The sequence below is a fragment of the Sesamum indicum genome, linkage group LG2 (genome assembly GCF_000512975.1).
Source record: "Sesamum indicum cultivar Zhongzhi No. 13 linkage group LG2, S_indicum_v1.0, whole genome shotgun sequence".
Taxonomy (NCBI): Eukaryota; Viridiplantae; Streptophyta; class Magnoliopsida; order Lamiales; family Pedaliaceae; genus Sesamum; species Sesamum indicum.
The window spans coordinates 11,402,027-11,428,658 of NC_026146.1; the positions used below are offsets into that span (position 1 = coordinate 11,402,027).

The following is a 26,632-nucleotide window of genomic DNA, read 5'->3' on the forward strand; positions in this document are numbered from 1 at the left end:
AAGAAAGGGGGGTGTGGGGGGGGGGGGGGGGGTTGTGTGAACAAAAATGTGAAGTGTAAGGAATTCTTTTTCATGTGGGAATCAAATTGAAGTTTTTTTAAGATGTTGACCAATATGCCATCACTCAAATTGGTTGGTCATTTTTTTATAATTGCAGAAGTGGTTGGTGCTCATTCATGTAACATTTTTTATATTCATCTTTTGCAAACACTTTATATGTTTATTACTTTTAAATATTTTATAAAATTGATGATTATTGGTTCTCCTCCTCATTTGGGATAAGTAGAACCTTATTAGGAAAAAAAAAGTAATATTAATGATAAAATATATACATATTAAAATGGGATAATTACACTTCCTTCTCAAAGTTTGGGATAATTACACGTTGATCCCCTGTGATTTAAAAATTTATATTTAGTACTCCTGGAATTTGCTTCTGTGTAATAAATGGGCTCTCCATTAGTGAAAATTAACTGAATTTGTTGATATTAATAAAAAAAATAATTGAATGCAAAAAATTGATATTTGCCCTTGATTGATTTATTGAAGTCAAACAAATATTTTCATACTAAACTACCCTTATAATGGTGAAAATATACTCTCTCACTTGCATTAACATGTAAGGACGTATAAGGGTAATTTGATCATACAAAGATTTGTTTGACCTGCAATAAATTAATAATAAGTCAATCGGAGATAAATGTAGAATTTTATCTTATTTTTTTGTTAATATCAGTAAATTCGATGAATTTTAATTAACAGAGAGATTTTTTGTCAGACAAAATCAAACCTCAGGGATGCTAGATGTAATTTTTCAAATCATATGGAATCCACATAAAATTATACCAAGTCTCAGAAGAGGGGTGTAGTACTTATCCCTATTAAAATTATTGATAATAATAAAGATCTAACTATAATTATAATTGTTTTGGCTATATAATGATAGAAAAAAAAAAAGTATGTTTAAATTGTTACCCTTGATATTTAAGAATAACATGGTAATAACTCAGCTATATTCACAATTATATTTATTGTAATTAAATTATTAAAATATATATTAATAATTTATAACTGTACAACTATTTTATTTCAAACTGTCATTAGTGATTTTGAAAAGGTTAATGTTAGGGTGAATGTGGTAAGTTTATGATTTGTTTATGCAATGAGACAGTACTGTTTTACTGTCGGGGAATATTTATGGGTGCTGGATGTGATTAGTATTTAGTGGTCGTTTAATTATAATGTTGAAACCACACACTAAGATATTTGGCATTGACTTTGATTTTTAGGTATGCTTAGTACTTAGTTTTGTGGTTAGAAATCAAAGTGTTATTTATTGAAGTTTGGGGGCATCTCTGCAAATAACATAATTTACATCACAAGATAAAAAGCTTTGGAATTTAAATAACTTGATAGAGGTAATGAAAATTCAAGCTTAGTTATGCAAAGAAGAAATATTCTCTACTAATTTTTTGTGGGTTCTTATATTTATTTTCATATTACTGTATATTTTTCTAAATTTGTTTGGATTATTATTTCATATTAGAAAAAAAAATTCAAATTCTGCAACTCTCATTTAAATTATGTTTGGTAATATATTTATGAATTTCAATTTTTTTTTTACATAGAGTCGTTTGAAATCTTTCATTAAATTCGTCCAAAGAAAATGTAGACTAAAATTTTTTGAATCAATCCAAACTCAATAGCACACAAAATACAAAAATATCAGATGGGTAATATTTATTACAAGTAAACAGCCACAAAAACAAAAAACAAATAAATAATGTTTGCTACCAATCAAATATGGAGACATAATAGACATGTTGACTAAAATAAAGCATATCAAGATTCCATTACCCCATCATAATCATTTATTAGATGAAGCAGTAGACTTAGCTTTCAATGAATTAAAATCAGAAACTAAGATAGAACAAAAGTACAAAATCTATATAAAAGATAAAAAAAACTAAAAAGTATTGGGAGAAGTTGAAATTGTAGGACATTTTTCTCACTTCCCCTATTGATCCTGTGATACGTATCAAAAGATATGCCGGTGAGCATGCTAAGACAAGGAAGCCAGACAAGATTAGGATAGGCCTAAAAGGGGGAACCAATGTGGTAAAAGTAGTGAGCAAAATCATATTCTTCTGAATTCTGAACCTGTCTTAATTCTTCCCAAATTTATCCACTGACTTGACATTTGACAATGTCTTGAGTGACAACCTTTGCCATATCAAAAGGAACATCTTACAGACACCTTTTTTTTTTGCTTATCTACAACAAGAAGGTGATGAATATACCATCTTGGGGGCACCCCAAAAAATCTAAGGGGGAATATCTGGGTGCAGCTTGCAATGTTTGGTTATGGTCTTTATCCTCATGATTCACCCCTTGTAGCAGTCGGAGTCAATTCCCAAATTAAAGCTATGTAGACATGGAGTGCTGCATGGAATTCCTTCGGCAGCAACCGGACCAGGGTGCATTTAACTATCAGAACATCTATATATAGACATACCTCTGCGAAAGGATTTTCAACACCACCCTCATTCAACCACCCTTCCCCCAACCCAAATCTGCCAATGAAGAGTCGAGCAAAGACGAGTATGCAATGCATGACTGGTAAAACAATTGAGTTGGCATTTACAGGCACTCCTTCCTCAGACCGGTAGTGGCTAAGATGATTATTATACTATTCATGAGTAGCACACATTCTTATAGCTGTGGTCCTCTGGATTTTGTTCCCCAACCATAGCATGATCATTGATGAGCCAAATTTGCAGGTCAATATCAAGAAGACATTAAGGCATGTGTATTGGCTTCAAGAAGAACCTGGTTGCAAAAGGAACCATGGGAGTCGGAAAAGAAACAGCATAGCAGATTTTAATCTGGCCCTGCTCACCACAGTCAAAGTATTAGCCTTAGCTATTTGAGAGTCTAAGTTAGATTGCAAACACACATCTTGAAAGTGATACAAGAAACAAAAAGAACAGCAGAGATGATAAATTCATTATAGTTAATAATAGGGCATCCAAGTAGTATAGCAGCAACATATATCCAAACTTTTCCAGAATCAAACCCCAAATAGATCTTATTGACACCCCTGATTTACCTTTTGCATCAAAGAGAAATCCAAGAAAATTGGTTAAGTTTAACATGCCCAAGTTTCAAGAAAACAGCCTTGAAAAAACAATTGCTTCTTGGCTTAAGAATGCATTTGGTTGCGGTGAAAAGTAGATGTATAAAGTGGAAATATAGCGGCCTCCTATAAGAAATTTTTTTATTTGATTTGAAAGTATAAATAGAGAGGCAGTAAAACATGATGTTGGTGAAACTCCTTCCAACCCAATTTTGTTTTCATCCAAATCTGGCGAAAAAGTGAACTATATAGCACACAAATGACCAAAACAAATTCCTCATTTTGATTTTTATTTATGATATTACCCATAAACACAAACTAAAGAAAAGGGTCAATTAACATCAAATAAAGGAAAATGGCCAACTTAATGTTCTCTTTCCATGTTAATTTCACTTTACCAAACATGAAGAGTATCTGAGAGAGTTACTCCCTTCTAGTAATACTAAATAACTTGAAGGGCAAACACTATGCTTTCCCTATAAAGTAAGTTTAACTTGCAATCCCAAAAGTAATCTATTTCCCCTTCCTCTCATAAACAAATGAAGCCTAAACGTAATCTACTAAAGGATTTTGTGTGGAAAACACAGTTCATGTTCAGGGTTCAGTTATCTTGTAACTGGAGTTTATGAGAAGGTTATATCAGCAATGAAGTGCCTTAGCATTCAGGTGGGTTATATGTTGAGAAAGGTGACTGAAAGGTTGTAGTGACATGGAGAGGGGGCATAAAAAACATTTCTACTTTTTTGTTACTGGAAATTGAGGATATTTTGGACATCAAGGTGAACAAAAGTTCAATCATTGATTAGAGGCAATTCGTCTTGAGATAGCAAAATGTTAGAGAGAAGGCCGTCCAATCGAGGGAAGTACATGACTACCATACTACAGCATCCTAGCTAATTTGGAAGATAAGCATCTGTCAGACCCATTAATTAAATAATGGAAACTCAAAATATGCCACAAAATGGAGAAGAGACATACCAAAGAGCTATATGACTTGATTTGCTGGAGCAAGGTTCACATTCCAAATCATTCTCATTAGCAGTTGAATTAACGAGTCTCTGGAACTTTCCCGATAGCTTCTCATACATCTGAACATCAGATGGCTGTACTTGCTGAATACCGACTTTCAAGTGTTCCATTGTGATCTCTGAGGCAGATAGGTTTTCCTGATAGGACAAAAAACAAAAATCATTTACTGAAAACATGCTGAAGGAGATAGAATAAGATAGTAAATATTTATTTTGAGAGTGCTTTACGAACTTCGATAGCCTTAATTGCTGCTTCACGACAGATAAGTGATATATCAGCACCCGTACAGCCTTCAGTAAGAACAGCAAGCTCACTGATGTCAACATCTGAACTACATGGCATGCGGTGCAAATGGACACGAAATATATCTTCGCGGTCTTTTCTGTTTGGTGGTCCCACATAAAGCAATCGATCAAAACGTCCTAACAAGTTTAGAAGCAATTAGGCAGGCGGTCCAGGTTGCTGTAAGTGAAAAGAAAAGAAGAAAAGTTGCCTAGATAATCAAACACGACAAAACAGATACAGCTCAGAAGTTACCTGGTCTGAGCAGAGCAGGATCGATTTTATCTGGCCGATTTGTAGCAGCAATGACAGTGACACTACCTCTTTGTTGCAAACCTACCATCAAAAAATTGACTTTAAGATAGATACCAGATTATTCTACTGTTTTCCAAACTACAGCAATTATATATATATATATATCAGAAACAAAAAATTGAAACAAGCTTAAATAGTGGCAATTGATAATTATTGAGATAAGAGATAATAGACTCTTGAACATAATACATCTAGATAAGCTCTCAGAGAAGTTATTCTTGGAGTTAGTTACCATCCAATTCGACAAGTAGCTGACTTATAACTCGATCACCAACTGAAACTCCATCACTTTCTTTTCCACGAATTATAGCAAGACCATCAATTTCATCAAAAAATATAATCGAAGGAGCATTTGCCCTTGCCTTCGCGAACAAAGTACGCACGGCCTTTTCAGATTCACCAACCCATTTGCTGAACAGCTCAGGGCCCTTCACTGCAAGAAAATTCAACCCTGCTTCAGAAGCTACAGCACGAGCCAAAAGAGTTTTGCTGCATCCTGGAGGACCAAACAACAATATTCCGCTAGGGGGACGAGTTCCAATGCGCTGGAAAGCATCCCCGTGTTTTTGAGGCCATTGCACAGCTTCCATCAATTGCATCTTAACCTCCATCTGACCACCAACATCTTCCCAGCCAACTTTAGGAACTTCAAGGATTACCTGTTCACAATGCAAAGAACAAAACAAAGGAATTAGGAAACATGTATTATCATTATTTTAAGTATAATCAGAAAATGACTACCTTACTCTGATATTTGGCATACTAACAACAACAAACAAATGTAACCAACTGGAGTTTGGAGTTCTAAATGGCTTATACAAGACTTATCCTAAATCAATCGAGACCTACCAATCCTCATTTGTTGCCTCCTGCTTATTTTAACACATTAAAGTATTTGCTTGGTGTTACATTTGAATCCCACAGAAATTGTATAGGGTCTAAATAGAAAGGTAAATATTAAAATCAAAAGGGCTTTTAAATAATGATTAATATCAAGAATGAATATTCAGGGTTGCAGAAGAGCTATAAGGGAAAAGCTTCAAACTATCAGGCTTAACTATGGGCATTGGATGTCAACGTTGCACAATAAGAAAATGGTACATTTACCTCTCTCATGGCACTTGGCCTTACTCTAACTCTAGCCTTCTCAAAATCTTCTGGAGTAACTCTTAAGATGTCCTTTAGAACAGAAGTCCTGTTTACTCCAATCCCATCCATAAACTCTGATGAGTGCTGAGTTTCCAAAGTGCAGGAAAAAGCAGCCTCCAAATTACCTTTCACTGAATCTGGAAAAGTATGAGTGGCACCCAGATCACTGCCCAATGGAAAATCTTGTGACTGACTTGATGTTTGGCAAACTGAACCAAGTGCAACAGTTGAAAATTCAAAATCTGAATCACCATGACTGATAGTCAATTTAACATATTGCCGAAGACGAACCAAAGCTGCCTCATTGCAGAGAGCAGCTAAATCAGCTCCAACAAAACCATGTGTGGCCATTGCAAGATTATGAATATCCTTTTCCAAAAGTGAATGCTCCATTTCACTGAGAAGCACAAGCAATATTTCATGCCGTTGTCTAGGAGATGGTACACCTATATATATTCACGAAACATATTTTTATCAGGTCACTGATAATCACTCAGTAACTAATAAAAGAGATTATGAAGCTAAATGCCAACATTAATGCAGTAGGACGAAAAATTCAGAATTTTATGACTAGTAACATACGGAAACTGCTACAAGTAGTAAGAAAATATCCTCTTGTAGCAATAGGATATCTTTCATACTCACAAGACTAGGCAACAGCTAATGCAAAAATGAAGGAAACTATTATGACGACCCACTGAAGTTTCATTGGCGAGAACTTTAAGTGCCAATATGCCACTTTCTACACTTTGTTATAATGATGTCATAATTGTGCCAACCCCTGGTCTTGGTTAGCCTTAATGATCAAAATCTAGTGCATTCCAATATTTTCCCAACTCTCCCCTACAGGCATATATATACCTGAGGAGCCACTCCACCATGATGCCAATTAGTCTTACACTAGGGTGCTTTATCGCATACCCGTTTAGTCTTTCCATTCTCCTGTTGTTGACAGTGTCAGTACTTTAGTTCCATTAGGTTAATTACAAATATGATCATACTATTTGTACTAATTGGTGAATTGAGAAAGGGCATTTCTAGCTTAGCTTTTCCTTTTGCTGGTTGGTCTTTTATGTACTTCTTTTCGCACACATATACTGCATGGTAAGTGCAACAACCGAGGACAAGAAAAAAATTCCCTGGTACAAATTCACAACTGCAGCAGTTCAGGGGCAACAGCTGCTATTTCGTACTGAAATGTGAACATGTATTCCAGTTAAAATAATAGTAGATGCTACAGGAATCTTAAGTACCTATTTCTATTTCTCTGTCAAGCCTTCCAGGTCTTCTAAGTGCAGGCTCAATACTATCAGGTCGGTTTGTTGCTGCAATAACTAGTATTCCATCCGTTCTACTAGTTCCATCCATCAAATTCAAGAGTGTGGCAACCATTCTTTGAGATAGTTCGTCTCCTCCATCTTTACGTGTAGGTGCAATGGCATCCAACTCATCTATGAAAACCTGCATATGAGAATACAAAGAACCCGCTTCTTCAAGGAAAACATGCTTATCCGAAGGTCAACACCTTTTTTCAGCCATGATATACACCGCTTAAATAAAAAAATTGCTGATACAGGTTTAGTACAATGGCACTGTCCCAGTCATACTAGAGAGACAGACCCCATTTTTGACTGAAAATAGTTAACTGTGCATCCAAAATGGAGTATATATTGACGGTTCAAAATTAGGACTTGAAACTAAAATCGCTGTAGTTCTGTAACAGAATGGAAGCGAGAAACTTACCACAGCAGGTGAGGCCTGGCTAGCTTTATCGAACACCTCATGCAATGCTTGTTCAGTTTCTCCATGGTATTGACTAATAATTTCAGGTCCATTCACTGAAAACATGTTAACACCAGCACCATGAGTGCAAACTCGAGCCAAAGTAGTCTTTCCTGTCCCTGGTGGCCCATGAAGAAGCACTCCCTTTGTAGGCCGTAGACCCAAGCTAGAAAGAATTAACAGCAATGATCACCTAGTCAGATATGGAAAAAGACATAGGTTTTATTTTGCTTTTTCCAAAATAAAATGCTTTCTAATATTCAAACCTAGAACTGAATATGTGTTAGCTCGTGATTCAAGCTAAACTGATTGGGAAGTTTATACTATAATCAGTGTGCCCAACCTAGCTTACTACAGCAATACCCCTTAGAGATGATATATGCCTTTCTCTCAAAGTTAGCAGGAGGATATCATTGATAGGTTCAGAAAGAAAGTAAAAGGAAAGAAAAGAATAATTGAATTTTGTGAACACGTGAACTCAAACTCGTACATGAAAATTGTGAAATATCATGTTATAATAAAGTTCATTGTTACAACAGGGCTTTCCTTAGGACTAAGAGCATAGTTCTTCAGCGCTATTATCATACACGATTCTGAGGTTGGACTTATGCATTCACAGATAGTAAATATGAAAATTGGAGTTTCAAGATATTAAATAACACTGAGAAGTTTCATGATACACTGAACAGTAAGAATAATGGTCATGGAATTCCCCCATTGCACCATATACCACTATCAATAATTCAACCAAGGGTATCAAAATAAGATCCAATAATTAAAAGAAAGATTACTAAGGAGGTAATGATATACACCTTGCCACTGTAGCTTGTACTGCTGATGAAACTATAATATCTTTTAAAACAGCAAATTCTTTAGAAAGGCCTCCCAACTTTGAAAAGTTGACTTCTGTGTTACTGTTATCATACCCTTGTCCAAGTTCTGGATGCACCAAAGAGCCTCTCACTGAAGTTTCAACTAAAGGATTTTCTGGAAGCAAATGAATTTTTGTTCCTCGATCTATAGAAAAAGCAGATATCATCTCCCGCCCTAAGTCTGAATCTTGAGCATGGAAATCATGATTCATACTACTCAAGATTTCACTATTTGGAAAATTCCTTTTGGAACCTACAACTTGGAAAACACAAAATCCTGAAAGAACTGGGACAATAACAAAATTGCCAGGAAGTAAACTTCGTGAACTTAACCAGGATGCAGTGCACGCTTCTAGAAGTTTCCTCGAGGAATCATTTCTGAAAACTTCCTTCATGTCAAGTATGTCGATAGATGCATGAGACGAGTAAGTCGTCATTGATACTGACTTGTCATAATTTGACGTGTGAGACTGTGTTGAACAAGGGGAGCTAACTTTAGACTCTGACAGAGATGGTGTCTTTGGGGATGAAAGTTTGCTATTTTCGGCCTGATCATATGCTACGTCCTTGGATAGGTCAAGACGAGATGAGATGATACCCTCCTTTTCAACATTACCATTCACATAAATTGGAGATAGATATAACTCCTTGCAGCTGTCTAATGTGATACAATTAGCTCCAAGGCCACATCGCTTGACATTTCCATTCTCACTAGAGGGATAATAGTTAACAGGATGAACAAAAATGACCCTGCCAGAAGATGGACAACCCAGAGTATATGAAAGGTTTGAAGACAAGCGCACCCCATTTTTCAAAACCTGTATATAAAGAAATTTCTGATGAACTAAGACTTTTGCAATGAAAATAACAGATGGTTAATTATCAATAGCTGCATATATAGCACATGGTTGGTTATCATATGAATTAGTTCATCACCACTTTCTGGACTACCTTGCATAAAAGTGGTATTTCCAGCCAATACGTTTTCCAAATATACCTTAGTTTGCACAATTTCCTTAGATATATGGATTTCATCAGAATTAACCTCATATTTAAGCAATTGATTGTTGTTCACTCCTGCTCCGTCCTGCTTTGGGAGTTCATGACTTTAGTACTTCGCATTGACAAAATGGCAAAAATGATTACTGTCCCAAGACATGAAACTAAACCAGGATTTATGCTGTCGAGACAGGCAAGAACTAGATGTGTGAGAATGCCTTCTAGGGTTATTCCAGACAAACTACCAGTATAAACTCACAGAATTTCTACACTACAGAAAGAGTAGACAACAGAAACAAGGATTGTATAACAATCTAAGTTATGTCCAAACCTTACAAGAAGGGAATACAGTTGCCAGTGCGAAGAAATTTCCAGCTTCATCTGCCAAAGTATCTGCCAAGTCAAAACCAAAGTGTCTTGCGCATTCATCTGACAGTGTGCTCAAAGGAAAGCCGCTCCGAACTTTGCCCAAAGAAGAAAGTGAGACCTATCAATACATATGATACCAAAAGTAAACTAAAGAATCGCAAGAATCAGAACGAATGAAGTCAACAGCACGCCTCGATTGAACGTATTCAAACAATACCTTGGAATTGTAATATCGTAGACAAGAAAGGTACTAATTAAGCAAGAAACGTGGACAAAAAAATCGGGAAAAATTTTGTACCGAGACAAGGGAACCGGGGGGAATTGAAGAAGAAAGCATGGCAGACTCCGAAAGCCAAATCTTGCATCCTCTAGATTCTGGAATGGCGTCGTCCACAACCAAGCCAATGAAAGCGGTTCCAGAAATGAGAGCTGGGAATTTGGGTGAAGCAGCTTCATGGAGGGAGGAGGAGAGGTGTTGGTGGGTGGGGGTTGAAGAAGAAACTAGGGAAGATGAGGAGAAGTCGGTGTCCTGATGGGCAATGGAGGGTGGTCTTGAAGGTGTCTTCGAGTTCTTTTTCTTGGAAGGCATTTTCGCAACTGAGGGTTCCAATGGAGTTGGACTGTGTGTGAGAAGGTCTTCCACACTTTAAAACCCTACAGGGGTTTAAGGATGTGGATTTGGTTTTTATAAATAAAACATATACATTGTCTTTGTTTTCATTTTTTGCCCATCTTTTATTTAATATTTTGAACCTTTTATTCACTTAGTCAATAAAAAAATTAATAAATAAATAAAATTATAATTCTTAATAGAACATTTTTTACTAGTTCACTACAAAAAATACATGAAAAATTAATAGAGGCTAACGAAATGAATTAATTATTGGACCACCATTAAAATCATGAGGTATTGATAATTTTTCAAATCGTAGTTATACAAAATCTCATGGGAGGTCGTTGTAACTTACCTTTATAGCTACTATTCAAAAGCAAAATTTTATGTAAACATGAATGAACATCACTAACACTCCTTATTTTGTAAAGTGTAGCAGAGAGTGTTTGTGTAAACAATTTTCATATCATACGGGACTAAATGCGCCACAATATTTATCTTGAGGCCGAAAAGGGTGAATAACAATTTACCCTTTTATGATATTGAAAATGAGCAAATTACCTTTTTATGAAAAATATATAGCAATAAATTGCTTCATTTTTTAAAATACATGGGGTAAAAAGTATTACATTTTGAAAAACACAAAGCGATAAATTGCTATTTTATTTTTCCTAAGAGGGTAGTTTGTCTATTTTTCATAACACAGGTAGATAGATTGCAATTTAACCAGGCAAAAAATGTTACAATATTTATCCTATGATATTAAAATGTGAAATCAAAAGTGTAACACTCATTATATGGGACTAAAAGTACAACTTTTCCTAGTGCAAAAATATCATTAACAGTTCAAGTAAATGCCCCAACAACACACATCAAGGTAAGTCTCCACACCAAGAAAAGGAAAAAAATCCCGAGACCCCCAGTAATAATAGGAATGTTCAAAAAAACCCATATGAAAAATTAAAGTATCAAATACCCCATGTGATATAAAATAAAGTTAAAAAAATCCCTTAATACAGAAATTGGGCCACACGCGCTTTAACTGCAAATTGGCTAAGTACCTTTTATATATATATATATAATTAATTATATATAATTAAAAAATAAGCGGTAGTTGTCGCCCAAGAGGACGATGTCGATCGGCCAGATCTGGGCAGCCGACGATGCCCAAATGGACTGTGGGGGGAGGAAAGGTAGGTCACCGGGAGGAGGGGGGGTATAATTGTTATTTTAATTTTTTTTATAAATTATAATTATATATATTATAAATATTTTTAATACTTATAAATTATATTATAAATTAAAATAATTATATATGAATAGGTCTAGTTTGACTGATTTATTAGAATATGTATTTTAGTTATTATTTTTAAAAAAATAGGCTCAAGTTAACCAGAGAGCGATGTGATTAGTTATTCAATACGTAGGGGTGATTTTTTATATAAAAATTTTTATAGGAGGGTTTTTGTTATTTTGACATATCACAGGGGGTCAAAATAAATTTAACCCCCCAAAAAAGCATTGGTAGAAGAAAAATACTATTGATATTTTGATGTAAATATCATCATCATAAAACATGCTTGCGCTCATGAGCCTGGTCGATGTTTTGGAGACGACCTTTAAGCGTGCAAATTTATTGTCAATTATGACATGTATAATATATATTTTACCATCAATCAATATTTTTATTTTATATAACTGGTAGCAATTTAAATCTCTTCTTGCAAACAAAGAAAGCAAATCTCACCGTGTCATCAAGTAACATGGCAAAGTCTTCCTCCCTACAACTATAAATAGAATGTGTTTCATCAACAATTAACTACAAGGTATAAAAGACAAGTTTAGAGACCACTCACACAACTCAAGGCGCAAGACCGAGACAAGTGAAGACGAGTCAAAAAACCCCTCAAGACATCAAAAAACCCCTCAAGACATAATTGAAGATACAAGTGAAGAGTGCAAGAGAGCATTCAAGAAGTCTTAAAATCATCTCAAGGGAAAATCCACGGCATTTAAGATCAAGGCTTTCATTCCGAAAATCATTGAAAGTTAACGTTTTTTATTTGAGAAGAAATCAAAAGACCCACTACACAAATCCATCTTGACGGAAGATGAGCTTCAAAATCCACCAAGTTCTACAAATTGATGGCATTTATAATTTGAAAATAAATAAAAAAATCCTCAAATTATTCAAGTCAACTCGAAGGAGATACCGGTTTTTCAGTTTCTTTCTTGAAAATCAAGACAAGTATGCAATCTCTCTCTTTGAGAAATACCAGAGCTTTAGCAATCAAGAGGGAAAATGAGTTGTTCGATCTTGTTGCAATTAAATAACTCAGCACTGTGCAGACAGATACAGACTTGTTTCATTGTCCAGCATAGAAGAAAACCTTCTATATTTCATAATAATGCAATATAATCTGGGATTTCACAGCTGTTCGAGGTAATCAATGATGTTAAGGTTTCACAAATTTTCTCACTTCCTGAGAACTGAGAAGCTTCAAAAGAACAAAGAATTATACAGAGCTTCGAATCGTTCAAGATTAAAAGTCCCACAAAATAGATGTTAGCTTACATCAAGTCCTGTGTGTGACAAATGCCTATATGTTATAGCTGTTAGTTGCTCAATGAGGCAGAGCCAAAAGAGACTTGGCTGGTGGTAGAAGTGCGACAGCCCCTCGCTCCGAACTCGAGTATTTTCTGTAAATCCCTCTCAGCTTCTGATCTGCTGCCATGGAGTGGAAGCTGACCAGCAGCTTAGCTTCTGTAAATCCCTCTCAGCTTCTGATCTGCTGCCATGGAGTGGAAGCTGACCAGCAGCTTAGCGCAATCCCTGGTCGAAGAACAAACATCCCCATTAGCAAATGTCCATTTATCAATTGGTTACTGCTTACGGAGAAGTGTAAACAAGTGATCATTTGACTTACATAAGCTGTGGTTCTGAGAAACCAGTGTGCAACTTAAGAGTTTCATTCCAGATGGGGGCTTTATTTAACGTGCACCGAGCTGCATAGACTGCCGAGGCGGCAATCATTGATGGACAGTAAATAAGTGTGGCATAATTCATCATTCCAAGCTCAGCAAGAAAATATACCATGCTCTCCACCTGCAATATTTGAGGATAGGTTTACTATTCTTGGCCTAAATTTCAGGAATAACTCAGCAGCTGATCCAAGAATGATTAATACTCACATCAGAGTCAGTTTGAGATGCTTTGATGAAGCGGGCAAGGAAAACGTATGGAGTCGGGACCGTTAAGTACCATTCCAACGCGGCCAATATCCGCTTCTCCATAGCCAAGACCTGCTCGTTAGTATATGTTCTGTCTGAGATGCACACTAACTCATTCACCTCAGGGGCCCAAATTTCTTCATACTTGGAAGCTATAAGCATTGCTCCCAACCCCACCAACTGCAGCTCCCTTCTTGATGTAGTCTTAGCTGCAAGATACCGATCAACGATGTTGATCGTGAGGTAAAGGGTCTCGGGATTGAGCTCGAATTTGTGGTGAACTTGAATCAACCAATCAATCAGAATTGCTCTCATTTTCTCATTTATCTCAGGTTGTGAATCCATATAATCGTGAACACGGCCCTCATTCTGGATCAACAAGAAACACAAAATTCTGCTTAGCAAACAACATTATAAAACAAAAAGAACTTACTAGATTGTCACTAAAATGAGGAGCTTCAAGAGTTTATACCTCAACTGACTTGTAGAACTTGTAGATCTCATCAACATATTCAACAACAGCCAAGTCATTATTCACGTCAGCAGCATCTATGTCAACTATTTGCACCTTTGGTTTATTGCTTAGCCCGGACGCAGCCTGCAAATGAAAGATCAAATAAGAAGGGGAAAACTACACCTGGATATTACATGAGGCTTGGAAGGTTAATTGTATTGACCTTGCTTCTAGCAGTGAGAGTTGAAGTAAGAGTTGGAGCTTTCTTCTTCAACGACTTCTCTCCGGCCTTCTCCTTGAGAGGCTTATCCTTCTCTGCAACTTCTGTACTATCGGGACTAATTTCAATTATCTCCTCTGGCTTAGGTTTGGTGGTTGCTGCAGCTTTTTTCTGAGCTGGCTTCCGCACGGCAGCTCTCTTTTCCGGCAGAGCTCCATCCACCACAATGGCTCCATTGGCATTTGCAGCCTGTATTTCATCAAACAATAAAACAACAATAAGGGTGTGGTAATAATAGAAGCACAAGAGAAGTCAGCTAGAATGACTGAAACAAACAAGATTGCAAATTCAAGAACTGGACCTTGTTGTTTTCAGCTGCTGCAGCCTGTGCATTAGCCAGTAACTGAGCACAAAAACTCCTGAATAAAATAAGAACAGAACACATAATTAGAACGCAATAGGTCACATTCAGAGTTCAATCTGTTCATTCACTTTCAGTTTGGATGAAAGAATTTGTTCAATACCTTGTAACCGGACGAGAAACCTGAGGAATCTGCTTCCCCTCGACCCCACGAACGGTAACCACATTTCCTATGTCACCTAGTGCACGACGATTCTTCCTTTCTGCTCCCACATTCTTCTGCTTAATAGCCCCCGGGACTACCTCTCCTGTAGATCAGATCAACAACAGAAGTACAAATGAGATGGGGGGAAATTCATCAAAGAGCAAAAGCAAGAAATGTATGGGAAAAAAGATCATCTTGATGAGAATCCGAAACAATCAAAAAAGTCGTTGAACAATTGAAAGAAAACAGAATGTTCATGATTGCCAAGAAACATCTTTGGAAAAGAACTTTGCCAATGGTCATTGCAGTAATGAAACTCAAATGGGATTTGCATATAAATGAAAATCCACAAGAGCCTCAACCCAATCAACATTATAAAGAATCTAATAAAGGTTATCAAGGTTACGATAAATCTAAGACAGAATGACAAGACAGAGTTGTGGAAGTTTCATCCAGAAACAATAAGCAACAAAAGGAAAGAAAAATCAAGAACCATATAGAACCTGATCAAAGTAAAGGAAAAATGATTTCACATACACTCGCTAAATAAGATTGCATATCATATATGTATATAATTGTCTCTTTGATCGGATTCTTGAAAGCAGGTCTATTCAACAAAAGGGGTGGAATAAATAACAATAGAGAGTGTCAAGGAGAGCACCAACACCATACACATCAAAGATCAAGAGAACTTAAAAATCATGATAGTAAGATCCAAGAAAGCTTTAAGAACCATTTGAATGCAATGGCCCATTATCTAAATTATTGAGAAAGCCATAAAAATTCAACACAATCATTGAGCACAAATACATATCAATAGATGAAAGAAAGTTTCAGATACCTCTGTTCTGCTGCTGAACAACTCTCGAAGCCATGGCTGAAACCCCTTGAAAAAGCGCTGACCCCTCTTTTCTTTTCTTTTCCTCTCTCTCTCCTCTCTGTGTGTGAGGGCTCAATGAAATGCACAGGGGATGAGAATGTGAGAGGACGCCCTTTTGAAGCTGAAGAGAACGGCGCTTCAGCCCAACGGTCATATTTTTTTGAATTGGTAGCCATTCGATGAAAGTCGATCCGACGGTTTGATTTTCTGTTTCTTAATAAGCCTAATGCGCTGTACAATTGCCACTTTTTAGCCGTTGTGACTGTGGAAAAAGTTACCGTTGTGGTACAATTCTCGGTTAATATTGTTGGGTTTTTTTATTATAAAACAAAAATAAATTATATTAATATAATTTTTTTAAATATATTAATAATAATATAACGAGTGATTTTAAATAGCGACTCGATTAAAAAATTAATTTTTTTTAAAGAAAAACACCAAGTCACGACTTGGCAATTTTTTTATTTAATTAAATTTTGTATAAATTAATTATATTATTTTATTTAATTATATATAAATTAACATATTAAAGTTCAAAAAATTATAATATTAAAATTGTATTAATTTAAAAAATTATAATTAAGTGTACAAATGTATAGTGTATATTTTTTTGTATAATTGTAAAAAATATAATGAAGTATACAATTATTCTTGACAATTCGGTACCGGCACATCTGATTGTGTAGAAATATTTTTTTATTGGGATTGTTGCATTGCACGTGTTTGCACCCAATCCATCTCGTTGTGAATACATGATGTTTGATTTCGATCAGGACGCGAAGAGATGCGAATAGTAGTGTCGTGGACCAATTCAAATCCACTATACATTTCTACACTTAATTGTAATTTTTTAAATTAATACAATTTTAATATTATAATTTTTTGGACTTTAATATGTTAATTATATATAATTAAATGAAATTATATAATTAATTTATACAAAATTTAATTAAACAAAAAAAAAAAGAAAATTGCCAAGTAGTGATATGTAATCGCGACTTGGTGTTTTTCTTAAAAAAAATTAATTAATACAAAACTCAGTACTATTATCATTAGTTGAAAACTAAGATGGTCGTTAGTCTTTACAGCAACGCGTTGTCGTCTAGACCAGCAAACATAAACTATCATTTCAACTTCGAGTTAGAGTCTCCACATGTAACATTCTAATCGGATCAAACATCTTTTATGTTTTCTATGTTTTGTATTAGTTAACTGTAGTTCTCTGGATGGGATGCTTTTTTGAACCTTCTAATATCTTCCCACCCTGTAAAATCTTGCTTGATGTTGGTTCCTATGTTTTCCAGGTGGCAGTAAAATTGACTCAAAAAGAAGGAGAGCTAATTCAGGAGAAGTTTGAAGTGAAAAAGCAAGTCAACTTTCTCAAGCAGGTTTTGTAAAATCTCTGCATGTATTTCTCTCTCCATGCTTCTCTTATTCTTGCCAAAAGATCTGTCTATCTCCTTTGTGGTTTTTAGACAACAGAATTAGCTTTTCCTTTGACAGGCCTCTGAAGATGCTAAAAAGTTGGTCAACCAAGAAAAATCTTTTGCTTGTGCTGAAATTGAGAGTGCAAGATCAGTTGTGCAGAGGATTGGAGAGGCCCTTGAGGAACAAGAAAGAAACCAAAACCCGGGGATGCAGCAGCTACCTTTGGCTTAATAACTTCTCTCCCTCCCCCCTGCTTTTGTCTGAGAGCAATTGCAGAATCTGTACCCTGTGTTATGCTTTTGCTTTCATGTCGTTTTCCCATGCTTCGTGTCTTTCTTATTCTACATGAATGATTGACTAGAGTTTTCATGCTGATAGGAATTGAAGGAATTAATTGGGGAGGTTCAAGAGGCCAGAAGAATTAGGCTAATGCATCAGCCCAGGAAGGTTTGTCAAGATTGTCGTATTTTGTTCATCCATTAGTTTACTGGTTTTCTGGAATTGCATTATTTTTTAGCTTTTTGAACTGCATCATTCTATCAATTTGTAGGTCGTGGACATGGAAAGTGAACTTCGACAACTGAGATTACAGATCAGAGACAAGTGTACAATTTCACTTAACCTTCACTTAAAGTTATATTAATTTAAAAAATTATAATTAAGTGTACAAATGTATAGTATATTTTTTTTTGTATAATTGTAAAAAATACAATGAATTATACAATTATTCTTGACAACTCGGTACCGGTACATCTGATTGTATAGAAGAATTTATTTATTAGGATTGTTGCCTTGTATGCGTTTGCGTCCAATCCATCTCGTTGTGAATACGTGATGTTTGATTTCGATTAGGGCACGAAGTGATGCGAATAGTAGTGTCGTGGATCAACTCAAATCCACTATACATATACACTTAATTGTAATTTTTAAATTAATATAATTTAATATTATATTTTTTTGGACTTTAATATGTTAATTATATATAATTAAATAAAATTATATAATTAATTATAAAAAAATTAATTAAATGAAAAAAAAATTGCTAAGCCGTGGTATGTAATCGCGACTTAGCACCAAGTCGCAATTACTTTAAAATAAAATTATTTTTTTAATCGAGTGAAATTGTGACTCATTATATTATTATTAATATATTCCGACCCCACCGAATTATTCGCATAAATATAGTTAAGGCTATAGTTCTACTTTCTAAGTTTGGTACTTTTGATTTTCAGGGTTCTTACATGCTAACGATTCTAAGAGAATCGACTTAGTGTTCACTCTTTTTCTATATCTATATCCTGACCAAAGAAGGGCATATCACAAAAAGAGGAGGGATTAGCCACTTTCGGTGTACAAAGGTCTGGTAGGATTAGAGATTGAATACCCAAAGAATGAGAATCTTGCACGGAATAGGACCAACTTAAAGGGCAGGCCTTGTTATTTAGTTCGGGTGTGGCTATGCCGTGTTCTCAGTGTATGCGCGAAGTGAATCTTCTATATCGTCCACAGTTGGCGCGCAATTCGTCGTTCAGGCCTCGTAGATGCGGTTTCTGCTGCCTCCGACTGGCTTCCCAGGGGCCTCGTTTGAGGCAGTCACACCTTCTCCAGAACGTGCCACAGAATGAGCTATATCCACCGACGTTACAATATTTCTCCAATGAGTGTTGGCTGGTATAACCAGTCGACTATCCACATCAAATAGTTAGCTACTCAGTCCACGGATTCGGCTTAGTTCAAATAGCCCTAAATAGATCAAGGTGCAGAAGGCGAGCAGCAATTACTTGTATTAGTCCTATTTACTTTGTTTGTTGGAATTCTAGGAATTCCTTTTAATCAAGAAGGAAGGGATTTAGATATATTATCTAAATGGTTAACTCCGTCTATTAACCTTTTACATCAAAAGTCAGAGGATTCGACAGATTGGTATGATTTTTTTAAAAATGCAATATTTTCAGTCAGTATAGCTTCTTTTGGAATATTTCTAACGTCCTTTTTTATTGACCACTATTCGTAGATAAAATTCTTTCTTTCACTTCTAAATCCCAAACAATTCGCCAGCTACGCTTTTAGATAAGGAACTGAACCTCAGGCCATAAACTCCATCCCTATCATCTCGCGCGGATCCATTAATATAATTTTTTTTTTGTAATAAAAAAATAAATAACCCTAATATTGTTAGCCGCGGATGATTTCATACAAGCGTCCGCACCGTAGTTCTCGTGTGCGTTCAGAAGTCTAAGTGACACGTGGAAATGACTCACTAATATTTCACTCACAAGTTGATTAACAAAATTTACTAAAACCACTTTAAAAATACACTTTTTTATCTGGAAAAAAATATATAAAAGTACTTTTCAATTACCCAAAAAGAAAAATAATAAAAGAATCCATCAATTTTCATTCCAAAATATCAAATTATGAACTTTTACTCTAAAAGATAAATAAATTTCGAAAGTTTTTATTTATTTATGTAGTTCATTTAATTGAAATATTAAAGTATATCTACCAATATAATTTTTCAATAGTAAGAAATTAAAATACAAGCACAACTTTTTTTTTTTTTTTGTTGAAATTTCATAATGTTCTAAGTCTTAAATGCAGCGCAGTTTTAGACCTATTTTTTTTATTTTTATGGCTTGCTCTGAGTATTTCTGAACTTGTGGAACGAAAATAACAAATAAAACACGATAAAATATCGTATAATATTCTAGACTCAGTCATGATCCACTCTGACAAATTGATATTGGATTTTGTATGGGATTTAATATACAGATTTCAAAAATTTTGTACACAGACATCTAAATATTAGATGAAAGATAGAATACAAATAGCAAATTAAAATAGAGGTCTGAAGTTTGCATTACCAATGAGGTACAATGAAGGGTGAAAGATTAAAAACAGAAAGGTTATAACGACAAATGACTTAGACAGGCAAACCAAAAACCAATGCCTGGAACAGACAACAACTAGAAATGAATGCCAAGATTAGGGGATTACAAAGGCATATGTATCATTGTATTGTATCATCTCCACACACACAGACAAGAACCAAAGACTTCACACTTGAAAACTCTTGAAACTTCAGTACTATTATCATTAGTTGGAAACTAAGACCGTTGTCAGTCTTTACAGCAATGCGTCGTCGTCTGGACCAGCAAGCATAAACTGCCATTTCAACTTCGAGTTAGAGTCTCCACATGTAACATTCTAATCGGATCAAACATCTTTTATATGTATATATGTGTGTGTGTGTATTGGGTTGGGGGGGTTAGAAGGTTAGAGAATGGTGAAGGTGCTTACATTGCAATCAGAGGCATACTTCCTCGCAAGAGTAAGGGCTCCGTTTCGTTCCCGCTCGGATTCAAAAACAAGCACAAAAGACTGTCCTTTCCGAGCCTGCCAAAACAGTGACTTAGCTGCAGAGTTGCCGCCTCCTCTGAATCCACATAGCTGGAAACAAATATTATTTTGTCAAATACCATTTCTCGAATACTATTCATCATATTTAACTATGACATGAAGTGTTATACAGATGGAACCAAGAAACCCCAAGAAGAAGAACATCGGTTTCTCATCCAAATACATGTTAGAGCAACATCAGTTTCTCGCAAAAATCGCGTAACAAATTTAAGTACTACCAAGAGTCCGGCATATTTAAATACTGCCACAAAGGAGAAAAATATATTTTCTTGTGCGTACGTGTGTGCCTCACAAAGAGTATCGGTGATATCAAAAAAGGGTTGTCAAATTTCCTCAAAGCAGTATGAGAAAATGAATTCAAGTTGTGGGAATAACTCGTATTTCTTATCCAATAATTCCTAGTGAACATATTCAAAGCATTGTGCAAGAAACGAGAGCGCAATGGCATTAACGATGATCCAAGATAGTAATTTTTATTCATACTAGCATATGATTAACAGGCACAAGGAATACCTGCATAGACCTAGAGTATGATTCTCTGGCCTTTGTGATCCATCCTCTACTGAGCTTTATCCTTGTTTTCCCGATATGGAACAAGTGCACTGAATGTGACGAATAATTCCGTCCATTCATTTGAGAGATAACCACCTGTACCGTACAAATTACTAGCATCACAAAAATACTATTTTCAAGATGGATATTCATGCATTATAGCTATTTTTATTTTCATTTCCTGTTTAACTCTAACGATGGCCGAAAAACTTAATATAACAGATGCCATTGGTTGTGAATAAAGATGCAATTATGTATATCTGCTGAGCCCATGAAATCATAAGTATGAATTATCAGTGAAGCCACCAAAAGCATAAAAAACATAGTACTTCCTGATCAAGAAGGATATAATGCTAATGTGCGGTGGCATGCTTTACAGAAAAATAAAGTAACGTACACTGAAGTCATTGTTTGGTTTCCGCAAAAGTGCCTCCAGATAGCTCCCCAAGTCTGAGGCTGGAAATGAAATAAAGAAGGCAAAAGTTACACTTTCTCTCCTTCCAATCTTTTGCACAGTTGTAAAAAGATCTAATGCAGAACAGGCATATAAGTAGCTATGTTCTCCAAGATAATACTTACAGAGTCGTATAAAGGTGAACTCTAAAAAAGAAGTTGAATGTGGTAACAATTCATGAAGCAATTTCTTATCTTACAGTACCAACACCAATCATTTTCACCAACCTTGCTTGATCGGCCCATCAGTTGTAAGCGTGACTTTTAGGCCATTTGATGTTATATCAGCTTGCAGAACTCGCCCTATGTCGATTGGCTCAGGAGCATAAACACATTTGTTGGCACCTGGGGGTCGCCAGAAAATTTACTTAGATAAAAAATCGGAAGAAACTATAGTGAAAAATTACAAAGCTAGGAATCACTATTTAGAAATTATTCTCTGTAACACCATAAACCAACATAGAAAATAAAGAATTTGTACCTAAAATAGCTTCCCTCCGGCTGCATTGAGAAGACAAACGATACCACTGGATCGAACATTTTGCAAGCTCTACTGCTTTATCTGAACAAGGCTGAATCCTTAATATAGAACCTAATGTCTCAGAACCGCTTAACTCGTATAGTCGGTACATATTTTCCTCAGCTTTCATGCTCCTTGCCAGCTGTAAAGAAACGAGGACTAAGTCTTTGATTGAATGTGTGTGACAAGTAAAAACTGTATGAATTGAAGAATTCTCTAAGGGAGAGATATGTCTTTAGAGAGTGAAGAACTTGCTGCATGACATACGAGAGGAACCACATTCACGAGCTTAAGTAGTAGCAGTTCATGTAACGAATAATATGACAATTTAATTGGAATAGATATATGCAATTCTGGAGATTTGACTTCAGAAATACTCAATATCATCAACGTATTTGCCAAGTACTTATTTATAAAGTAAACAACTGGCAGACCTCATTTTGAAGGTTAAGTGAAATTGTACACTTCTCTCTGATCTGTAATCTCAGTTCTCGAAGTTCACTTTCCATGTCCACGACCTACAAATTGATAGAATGATGCAGTTCAAAAAACGTAAGATTACCAAACACAAAAAGCTAAAAAATAATGCAATTCCAGAAAACCAGTAAACTAATGGATGAACAAAATACGACAATCTTGACAAACCTTCCTAGGCTGATGCATTAGCCTAATTCTTCTGGCCTCTTGAACCTCCTCAATTAATTCCTCCAATTCCTATCAGCATGAAAACTCTAGTCAATCATTCATGTAGAATAAGAAAGAAGCAGCTTTCATTTACAAGTTACATGAAGCATGGGAAAACGACATGAAAGCAAAAGCATAACACAGGGTACAGATTCTGCAATTGCTCTCAGACAAAAGCAGGGGGAGGGAGAGAAGTTATTAGAAATAGTAGAACCACTACTGAAGCAGGCCGATGTACTAAAACCTTTTGATATCTGCTTCCATTGTGTTTTCTCATTTTCCCCTCAAGTATTTTTGTGGATATAAGGTTTCTTATAAACAATAAGTATATATCCTGGATAACAAAAGGCACAAAGACTAGTTCCCACATGATAATCATTGACTGTTCAATAATAAGAAGCCAAAGGTACCTGCTGCATCCCCGGGTTTTGGTTTCTTTCTTGTTCCTCAAGGGCCTCTCCAATCCTCTGCACAACTGATCTTGCACTCTCAATTTCAGCACAAGCAAAAGATTTTTCTTGGTTGACCAACTTTTTAGCATCTTCAGAGGCCTGTCAAAGGAAAGCTAATTCTGTTGTCCAAAAACCACAAAGGAGATAGACAGATCTTTTGGCAAGAATGGTATGTGAGAGAGAAATACATGCAGAGAAAAAGTAAGTTTTACAAGACCTGCTTGAGAAAGTTGACTAGCTTTTTCACTTCAAACTTCTCCTGAATTAGCTCTCCTTCTTTTTGAGTTAATTTTACTGCCAAAGCCTCTACCTGGAAAACATAGGAACCAACATCAAGCGCTGCAATGCAAGATTTTACAGGCAAGTAATCAGGGTGGGAAGATAATAGAAGCTTCAAACAGGCATCCCATCCAGAGAACTACAGTTAACTAATACAAAACATAGAAAATAAGTATCACAATTGTTAAAAGAGTAAGCCTTCCTTTGGTCAGTAACCTATAAGAGTAACAACTTAGGTTCTGTGATTTCGGAGCCTTTTATATGAATATGCAACTCTAGCAACCAAAGTTACACAATAAAAATGAACATTGTGAGTTCAACGCAGTGACCATCTAAACTCAATGACTCCAGTAAAACCTATAAAAGTATCTTGCAAGCTCTATCAAGACAAGGCTCGGTGAGGCTAAAGAGGCAAATTCCATAGAAAGACGAGGGTTCATCAATGGGAAACCAATAAATAAACTGCTAATTGGCAGCTTCTGCCATGTGCCGTATTGGTTTACATTTGATGGAATAAAATAAGTTGGGGATAATGAGATTACAAGTTCATCCAGTATGCACAGTTCATCAATATAGAAATGACATATAAATGCAGAACCAATTAAAAATCAACCACTTTATGAATTATAAGCAGAAATATGGTAGTCACACAGAAGTACCAAGTAACACAAGAAACTGACCATTGAAATAGCTTTCTCCACATCTTCTTTGTTTCGACCTGCCAATCTTCCTTTCAAACATTCCAATGCATCCCTAAGCTTCTTCAGAAGCACATGCCCATCTAAAGATGCCACCTCCTTAAGTTTAGCCTGAATGCACCGTAAATACTTCATTGTTAATCTCACCATTCTTAGTCGTCAATGTGAGAACTTTCTTAAAACTTCCAAAATGAGCGATCTCAGTAGCAAATATCAACTATTTTTTAGTGGAAACTTTTATCATCTGAATAATTTTTCAAGATGAAAATGAGTATATTTTCTGCCATACCCTTGATGAAAGATCCATATGTTAATTCATTCAACAGCATAACAGCAATGTAAAGCGCATAGTAGTATTTAAAAGGACCTCCTCTGACAACTTGGCTGCAGCAGCCAAATTCTTGTCAAATTTGCTGGCCAGGTCGCGAACAGAAAGACGCTTATGTTGCTCAGTTAGCTGGTTTGTTTCCCGAATGACAACTTCCTTGAGGGGTGGACCCTTGTTGTCCTCTTTGATCTCCTCTAGAATTTCATTATCAGGTCCTAATTTATACTTAGGAAATTGATTAGACTGAAAGCTCACATCGGCTGATAACGTCCAGACTGCCTGCACCTCATCTCCAAATTCTGGACTAACCCTCGTCATCGGCCCAACTTTTTTCTGATTTCAAAAGAAAAGCCTTTTCATCAGAGATAAAACTCAATAATCCAAACAAGATCAAGACAGAGTATGATGCAAACGCACAATATAAGCACCAACCAAAAACCCGAAGAACCTATTTGCATTACTCATCCATTCTACCAACAGAACTAGACATATTTTACATTAAAAGTCAGCTGACATTCTTACTCGGCGGCTGATGGATACAATAAGAATAGCTAACAGTAGTGGTATATAAAATCATTACAGGCTGTCACAGAAAAGAAATGCTGAAATTGGATGATTCAGACCAAACTGGGAAAAGCTCAAGAATAAGAAAGTAAGAATTAGATTAAACGTCATCTGCGGAATTAAAAATGCAAATTAAAAGGGACAGCATTAAGCATTATAATATGAACAACATGACATCATAAATAATGTAAACAAACTAAGGAAACATATTTAAAACATGTAGATATATATACATACATATATCACTTCTTGAACCGGACGAGTTCTTTAAGCTTCTACATATCAATTTCATTGAAGTTGCATGATTTCATAAAAGAAATTCAACTATTACTACCATGTAGGAAAAGAGAATGAATCTGTTTTTGTGAAAGATATACCAGTTACAGTTCCTACACAAAAGACTGAATTTATTTTGAGCAAAACAGTTTGCAATTTCAGAGGATAAAGAAAATCAAAGAAATTTAGCTGAAGAGAGATGACAAAGCTTTTCACGCCATTGTACAATGCAACCAAGAATTAAATTTCAAATTTATTCCATAATCTTGTTTTCCAATTACCCATTGCATAAACTGATTAGCAGCTCAATGCATCCCACAACAAACATTCAACTAATATACAGCAACCAAAAAGAAAGGACCCCTTTTTTTCCTGCTAATCACAACAGAACAAAACATCACTCTTTAGAAGTTTGCTACTAACCAAAAATTTGCAAATGGACCATGAAGAAACAAACCGAGGGATGGCAGCCCAGATGAATATTAAGAAAGAACCAGACTACTTACAGAAGATTATCACAAGACAATGCAGAGAAAAATCACAGGAGGAAGTGAAGGCACATATTCATGTGTTTCTTGACTGTTTTGTTCTTCAAATTTGGAAAAAAATTAGACAAAGAAAAGAGGGATGTGATGTGAACAAGTGAGGAGAAGCAGAAGAAGAATCAGAGAGAAATGCCTGTCTGCTTTTCCAAAAGCAAACTGAAAAGGAAAAGCTTCCACCCCCTCCACGCCATTTTCACTCACACCACTCCATTCTCATTTCTCTCTCTCTCTCTCTCTCACCACCCTCTCTGCTCTTCACTTTTCACCACTTACTTTTTATTACAGTTTTACATATCCTTCCTGGCAATAGCCTGCTGACAGTTCTAAAATGACCAAAAAACCCTTGCTCCTTTTTCCTTCTATTAGGTGGATCCACCTACTAATCTTGTCTAATTTACAACATTAATCTCAATTTCATTTTAGTTGTAAAACTATAATAATGTAATCTAATTATTTTTTATAGTATAGTTCTTGCAAAAGAATTGTATCTATTTTTATTTTTTTAAGTTGTATTTAATATGCTCTGTGAGTTTTTA

At 35.6% G+C, this 26,632-nt stretch overlaps 3 protein-coding genes and 1 long non-coding RNA gene across 10 annotated transcripts; 1 reads left to right on the forward strand and 3 right to left on the reverse strand.

Annotated features, from left to right (window-relative positions):
* Positions 1,738 to 10,583, reverse strand: LOC105155820 (calmodulin-interacting protein 111). 4 transcript variants are annotated; one of them, XM_011071787.2, is made up of 11 exons: positions 10,232 to 10,583; positions 9,896 to 10,051; positions 8,506 to 9,383; positions 7,655 to 7,859; positions 7,165 to 7,372; positions 5,870 to 6,357; positions 4,995 to 5,421; positions 4,703 to 4,783; positions 4,397 to 4,587; positions 4,115 to 4,302; positions 1,738 to 2,891 (listed from the first exon to the last, which is right to left on the reverse strand). In XM_011071787.2, the coding sequence occupies exons 1-11, from the start codon at positions 10,520 to 10,522 to the stop codon at positions 2,819 to 2,821; spliced, it is 3,186 nt and encodes a 1,061-aa protein (XP_011070089.1). In that variant the 5' UTR covers positions 10,523 to 10,583; the 3' UTR covers positions 1,738 to 2,818. The 4 variants fall into 4 exon arrangements, with proteins under 4 accessions (XP_011070089.1, XP_011070090.1, XP_020547810.1 ...); XM_011071788.2 differs by having other exon boundaries at positions 9,896 to 10,026; positions 10,232 to 10,442; XM_020692151.1 differs by having other exon boundaries at positions 8,506 to 9,315; positions 9,896 to 10,026; positions 10,232 to 10,365.
* Positions 12,850 to 16,001, reverse strand: LOC105155822 (G2/mitotic-specific cyclin-1-like). The gene is made up of 9 exons (XM_020698647.1): positions 15,859 to 16,001; positions 14,976 to 15,120; positions 14,813 to 14,870; positions 14,455 to 14,700; positions 14,250 to 14,375; positions 13,739 to 14,146; positions 13,474 to 13,652; positions 13,361 to 13,379; positions 12,850 to 13,296 (listed from the first exon to the last, which is right to left on the reverse strand). Exons 1-9 carry the CDS (start codon positions 15,890 to 15,892, stop codon positions 13,171 to 13,173), a joined length of 1,341 nt encoding a protein of 446 aa, XP_020554306.1. The 5' UTR covers positions 15,893 to 16,001; the 3' UTR covers positions 12,850 to 13,170.
* On the forward strand, positions 17,129 to 19,303 carry LOC110013063. 2 transcript variants are annotated; one of them, XR_002288230.1, is made up of 4 exons: positions 17,129 to 17,285; positions 17,401 to 17,772; positions 17,876 to 17,930; positions 18,558 to 19,303. It is a non-coding gene; the product is annotated as an uncharacterized LOC110013063 (long non-coding RNA). The 2 variants fall into 2 exon arrangements; XR_002288229.1 differs by lacking the exon at positions 18,558 to 19,303 and having other exon boundaries at positions 17,876 to 18,091.
* LOC105155823 (stomatal closure-related actin-binding protein 2) lies at positions 20,145 to 26,330 on the reverse strand. Of its 3 annotated transcripts, none has more exons than XM_011071791.2 (13): positions 25,975 to 26,330; positions 24,751 to 25,044; positions 24,366 to 24,494; positions 23,624 to 23,716; positions 23,365 to 23,505; positions 22,916 to 22,984; positions 22,705 to 22,788; positions 22,232 to 22,412; positions 21,979 to 22,095; positions 21,695 to 21,753; positions 21,259 to 21,393; positions 20,626 to 20,775; positions 20,145 to 20,490 (listed from the first exon to the last, which is right to left on the reverse strand). In XM_011071791.2, the coding sequence occupies exons 2-13, from the start codon at positions 25,027 to 25,029 to the stop codon at positions 20,452 to 20,454; spliced, it is 1,476 nt and encodes a 491-aa protein (XP_011070093.1). In that variant the 5' UTR covers positions 25,030 to 25,044; positions 25,975 to 26,330; the 3' UTR covers positions 20,145 to 20,451. The 3 variants fall into 3 exon arrangements, with proteins under 3 accessions (XP_011070093.1, XP_011070092.1, XP_020547834.1); XM_011071790.2 differs by having other exon boundaries at positions 26,058 to 26,329; XM_020692175.1 differs by lacking the exon at positions 25,975 to 26,330 and adding an exon at positions 25,129 to 25,191.